We start from the raw sequence: 6,013 nt of genomic DNA on the forward strand, positions 1-6,013 counted from the left end.
TTGATTTCGAACTGCGCGCCATTAGGTCAAAGGTCACAATAGACCGGACAACTCAACATAGTAGTGGCGACACCTTGCGGACTAAGTGATTGCTGCAGTAAAGTGTATGGAAACGTTTGACACGCAAGGGGCTGTACAAATCATCTAAAATGCTTTGCAGTGTTACCGGTACTACTCGTTCGCCTATGAAAATAAAATAACAGAATGACTCTCATCAACATTCACACACTTGAGAAAACACTGCAAACTACTCAGGGCTAAACTTGTGTGGACAAACCAGAGAAGTTTTATTCACACCACCGCAGCTTAGTACAGTCTATAGTCAGCTGTTGCCTTCTGTGTGGATATACATGTAACATGACATTGGCAAACACTGGACAGCCATCTGTCCTGTCCCTGTTGTACTGTGGGGCCACTGGGCCAGATCAGAACCCCTGAAACTTGGGTGTGCCATGAACAGTTGTTGTGCTATCATTTCTGCAGTGTCGTTTTACAGTCGCTTGTTGTGTTATTATCTCTTGGTGCCGGTTTGTGCATGGTTCAGTTCAGAGTCAACTTGTCTCTCTAAATATTTACCTCTTGCTGCCTTATTACTTCTAGAGTATCCCTTTCAGTTTCACAGTCTATTGTTGTGCCATCATTTCTACTGTGTGCCAAAAGTACATTTTTTTTGCAAACACTGCCTGGCCTTCATCACATCCAAAATGTTGTCAGAAATGAATCTAGAAAACAGCTCAGTCCTGCCCAGTAGAAAACAGCTCAGTCCTGCCCAGTGTTTCTCCTCTACAGTAAACACATCACATCACAGCTACAGTCTAATGTATAACACAACAGGCATGCAGTCAGCACCCGTATTCTCCGAGCTTGGATTATCCCTATAGTTACATCAGTTCTTAACTCAATATCTCAGTACCGAGGAGAGGAGTCTGCTATAGTACACAAGCTCTGGTGGAGGGGGAGGGGGGTGTGGGTTGTAGTTGGGGAGGGGGTAGTCCGGGGGGTATTCAGGATATCGATATTGGGGTTGGGGTTGGGGGGGTATTGGGATTTGTGGATACTAAGGGGGAATCGTTCTGTGTATTTAAAGAACAGATAAGTTTGCTGCTTGGTTCATTTTTCAAACTTTGTCATGTCTCCATTTCTGTCTTGACAGTCTGGGAACCAACCAACAAACTTACGGGGGCCCAAGGTGTGACAAACTTTAGTAACATCACCTCTAAAAAATCTAAAAACAGTTATTAAAACATCACACAACAGTGTGTTAAAATCTATTCTACATACAGTTCTACTTCGCTAATAGATACAAGGTGTTACTCTTTTGCCTTTTCAATAAATCTTATAACATAGCAAACATGCAGAGTCCATATACAAATGTAGTTCTGATTGTTATTAAATACTATTGCTTGCAGGAGTATTGTACAAGTAGCGTCATATTTAGTCACGGCAGATTCGCTTCAGTGCAGCAGTTGGCATGACAACAGGAAGCAGCCAGGTGATTGGTGGATGCAGCAGTTTCCATGGCAACTGATGATGGTGGAACTGAAAGCCCTTGTGGTTCTTCTACCTTAGGAAGGGAAAAATAAACATGTTTTACATAAACAAATAAACACAAACATGTCAACAAAACACTGCTGAGACTGACCTTCATCGATTCGTGCAGCGACACATTTTCTATCTGGAGGATTCATTGAGACAATGCCTTAAACAAGCATAATTGTCTACATTAGGCCTGGGACAAAATGTTGTGTTTCCTGTTTCAGTCAAGAAAAAATTAAGGACTCTATAGGTAGGGATTTATCCTTCTAGTTTCTGTTTTACCAAAAACAACATTTCACCCTTTAAGTGTCAGATCATGGAGCTCCAAAAGGTTGATCAGCTTGAAAAATTTATGTCCCTTGCAGGACAAGAAAAAAAAGCTAGGGTCAGTCGGGAAGCAGGAAACACAACATTTTTCCAAGGTGTTTCTGGATTTAGAGTGTCAAGCCTCAATCCCAGCACAGGTAAGAAGAACAAGTAGTGGTGAGATGCGAAACTGCTCAGAACCAAGACAGAACAAACTGATATGCACAGAAACATGGCAAACCCTCCTGCAGGCAAAACATTCAGCTGACCTGTAAGGTTATGTATAACCAGGAAACTGCTAAAAAAACAAGGCATCGTTCAGTAACTGGTTAGTCTAACTGGTTTTCAAACCCCCTGGGCAAGCTTTGGAGAAACTGGTTTTCCCTACACCTGACTCTTGTAGGGTTAAAGTTTCTTGCAGGTTTCCAGGGAAGGTCAGGATTGTGTCAAGCGCAGGTCGTGACCTAGCAGTAGGAGAACAGGTCAGAGGTCAGCGAGAGAACCGAGCGTTAGTCGAAGCGAACCGATACCTGGCCCACGGTGCCGGGCTTAGTCATCATCATCATCATCCGGAACGAAGATGTCGTTTTCCTCGAGAAAAGCGGCTCCCTCGCGGCTGATGGTTGCGCCCACGTAGATAAACGGAACCATCACCGCGACAACCTGCAACAAACACACATGGAAACACGTGATTGGTCACGCTGAGTCAGCTGACTGACAACGCCGTTACCTTGGAAACAAGCTGTCTTCAGTCGTCATCGTCATCGTCTGGCACAAAAATGTCATTTTCCTCCAGAAACTCGGCTCCTTCCTTACTGATCCACGCTCCGAGGTACAGGAAGGTGGAGACAAGGAGAACCTGTATAACAGCAGTACATGTTAAAACCTAGGTACAGCACAGCTGTACATGTTATCCTGGTAAAGTACCCTGGTATAGTACGCAGGCACAGCACAGCGGCACATATCTGATGATCTAAAAGTTTCATTGCATCCTTTTTTTAATTCTCACTTTATGTCATCAGTCACTGGGTGGTCCTGGCACTATCATAATAGAAATATCATGATTCGCCTTTCACTGCAAAGTAATACACGCAAACCAGTAATTCTACTGAGTAAATAGTGTTGGATGCAGCTGTTTTAAGATTTTGGAATTTGGGATGTTGTTTTTTTCCAGAATGTGCTGTCTCTTCTGACGGATTTCGGTAATAAATTGGTTTCTCCTCCGGTGCGAGCGAGCTCATCGACAGAACCAGCTTCTGGAACGATCGATTCCCAGAGAAAATAAATTGGCTCGATGTAATCAACTCAAATATTTTCAAAATGGCCGACCTAGCACATGAAAATATATTCATGAATATGTAGATATGGCAATGTAAGAGGAATTTCCGTATCTAAGACTGAACTAACTCCTGGTCGAAGGTCACAAAGAGCAGGTCCAGTATAGATCTGTTGTGAGGTCTTAGATGCGATTTTTTTGGGAAATATTTTGGGAACAAGCCCGATCTCCAGTGCGTGTCCTGTCCATGGTACTAGTAACCCCGCCCCTAACCCGGACGGGCGGCATATATTTTCCTAGTAGTCTACACAACAACGCGGGTTTAAAAAAGGAGATTTAGCCAATAGAGAAATTGTAATGGACTAGGGGAGTTTAGCCACTGTAGAGTTCGTTTTTCCGCTTCAGAGGGGGGAAATAACCCTCTCATGGACTGACTCTCCAACTAACGTGTATAACGTATGTCCCTGTTTTTGGACCCCCGAAGATAGGCCTGGTGTAGGCCGATATTTTCCTACCTTGGCCAGCCCGAATCGGATGTTGTAGGGCTCCGGCAGCATAGCCCCGGCGGAGTTGGTGATCTTGGTGCGCACGGGAACGGCCTGGCGGGCCGAGGGAAGGCCTCTCTCCGCTATGTTTCTGGCCAGAAGGACGCGGGCCCGAGCCAGGTTCGCCACCAACGTCGCCATCTTGGATGTTTTCGCTCTACTGCACTAGAGGGCAGTGCAGCAGCGCCACCGAGCGAGAGATATTGGAACTACAGAATAGCAAGGGCACGAAAATGGACAGTACTGGGTGGTTTATATCTTCCCTGCCCTTGTATTGTGTACAGAATGCCATCTTCTACCATAGAAAAATCATGCTTTAGATATTAAACACACAAAACGCAGAACACAGACAATAAAACCAGCTGTGATATTTCTTAAAAACATCTTTTTAATGTCAGACTGAACTTTGTACATGGAACAAACACAACACTGACAGTTGCGACAGCACTACATAATAAATAATTCTGCTATCTATACTAACACAGTGAACCACCAAACACCTAACTTTTGGTGTGGTACAGAGAGGAGGGCCTGCATGCCCAATTTCGTAAGCCATTATCAGATCAGGCCTTTTTAGTCCTCGTAATCCCCAGGAAGTCCCCAAAAATCATCGTAATTTGTTATCAGTACATTAGCCATAATGCAAAATTGTTCATAATCAGCTCTTAGAATTTAACGTAATTCTTAATCAGCGGCGAAAATTTTGCATAAGAACCCCCCATGTAGGCCCTATTGGCATGCAGTTAAGTCCCTACAGTGGTCACTATTATCATTATAAATGCAGGTGTGACTGCATGTTTATAACACTAACGCCTCGCTGTCTACAGACCGCCAGTGAATCTCCAAAGGCACCGCCCTGCACTGTTATTGCTTTATTACTGACAGGTTTTCTCTCTGTGCTAACTCCATAGTCTCCACCAGACTCCTTTGCAGGCTGAATAAATAATGTACATGTAGTAGAAATCGGCCTAAAAAGATTGTAGCTGGCCAGGGGAGTTGGCCAGCCATAGAGGGTCCAGTTTGCCCGCCTATGCATAATTTGTGAAGGCACATCTACAATAGTGGAGCCTTACTAACTAGTATAAGTTGTGAATTGCACAAGGTGACTACAAAAATCAGCACTTTATATCATTAAAAAAAGCGACAGCCATGACTGCAGAGAGTCTGATTTCTGTGTAAAACACACATGTATGTAGGGCAGCGAGTTGTTCTCATAGCTTTATGAAGAACAGAAGAACTCACATCCAACACTGTTATAGCAGTGCTGTACTACTGATTCTCCACTCAATTTTAAACAGCTTAAATTTTCCAAGAACTTCTAACCAGCACAAACTCTGGGAGGGTTGAAGAGTGCAGTTGTTACATATGTTGGGTGCATTTTGGATACGCTTATCTTACATTATTGTGACTTTAGATATGTTTATATATGACATAGTTCTTACATGTACAAAGAAAATTTGTAAGTGATTTCAGCACGTCTTTCTGGTCTTCCGACAGAATTGTGCCTTCATTTTGGAGTCTCAGAAGACAACATAAAACCCTTTGTAGGTTTGGAAGAAGTCTCAGAAAAAGCTTATTGCTAACTTTAAAAAGTCAACTTAAAGATGTCTCCAAAGACCCAGGCCAGACCCTTCAAGACGTCTCAGAAGACTTGAAGACGTCTCAAAAGATTTACTGACGCCTCTGAAGACCAAGCCGAGCCCTTGAAGACATCTCAGAAGACTTGAAGACTTCTTAGAAGTCTTGAAGACGTCTCAGAAGACCCATCCGAGCCCCTTGAACTGCTTGGCCTGCTGGCGATGCCTGCCCCAGCCGTGGAAGCAGCAGGTGAACTTGTACGGCTCCTTGTTCTTCACCGTCAGACGCAGCTTCCGCTGGATCCCCTTCGAACGCAGGTGCTGGATGTACACCTGGAACACACACAACACACCTGTCAGGTAAGCTACAGGTAAACTACAGGTAACTGTGCAGCTTCCGCTGGATCCCCTTCGAACGCAGGTGCTGGATGTACACCTGGAACACACACAACACACCTGTCAGGTAAGCTACAGGTGAACTACAGGTAACTGTGCAGCTTCCGCTGGATCCCCTTCGAACGCAGGTGCTGGATGTACACCTGGAACAAACAGGTACGGTACAGGTAAGTACAGGACCTGGTGAACTACAAGTAAACTACAGGTGAACTACAGGACTGATTAACTACAGGTAGAGTACAGGTAAAGTACAAGTAAAGTACAGGCGTTGTTTACCTGTGCGCTCTTGATGGCGAGTTTTGCCTCGATCTGACTCGCCGTCGGCCCGACCCAAACAAACACCTCCATTCCCGTGTCCAGCAGCATGACATCATCAT

At 44.4% G+C, this 6,013-nt stretch overlaps 1 protein-coding gene across 2 annotated transcripts; it reads right to left on the reverse strand.

Moving 5' to 3' along the window:
• Window positions 1–258: 258 nt before the first annotated feature.
• On the reverse strand, window positions 259–3,852 carry LOC109462756 (essential MCU regulator, mitochondrial-like). 2 transcript variants are annotated; one of them, XM_019759337.1, is made up of 3 exons: window positions 3,634–3,852; window positions 2,373–2,505; window positions 259–1,564 (listed from the first exon to the last, which is right to left on the reverse strand). In XM_019759337.1, the coding sequence occupies exons 1-2, from the start codon at window positions 3,802–3,804 to the stop codon at window positions 2,392–2,394; spliced, it is 285 nt and encodes a 94-aa protein (XP_019614896.1). In that variant the 5' UTR covers window positions 3,805–3,852; the 3' UTR covers window positions 259–1,564; window positions 2,373–2,391. The 2 variants fall into 2 exon arrangements, with proteins under 2 accessions (XP_019614896.1, XP_019614897.1); XM_019759338.1 differs by lacking the exon at window positions 2,373–2,505 and adding an exon at window positions 2,573–2,701 and having other exon boundaries at window positions 3,634–3,843.
• Between the last annotated feature and the right edge of the window lie 2,161 nt (window positions 3,853–6,013).

The sequence above is a fragment of the Branchiostoma belcheri genome, unplaced genomic scaffold, assembly GCF_001625305.1.
Source record: "Branchiostoma belcheri isolate BF01 breed outbred unplaced genomic scaffold, Haploidv18h27 scaffold12, whole genome shotgun sequence".
Lineage (NCBI taxonomy): Eukaryota > Metazoa > Chordata > Leptocardii > Amphioxiformes > Branchiostomatidae > Branchiostoma > Branchiostoma belcheri.

What these genes read in the sequence shown, in the direction of transcription:
- LOC109462756 (XM_019759337.1), bottom strand. Translation starts at nt 3,804, where the DNA reads ATGGCGACGTTGGTGGCGAACCTGGCTCGGGCCCGCGTCCTTCTGGCC. An exon ending in TCCGATTCGGGCTGGCCAAG is followed by an intron (nt 2,506 to 3,633) that starts GTAGGAAAATAT and finishes TGTTTGTTGCAG; the next exon opens with GTTGTCGCGGTGATGGTTCC.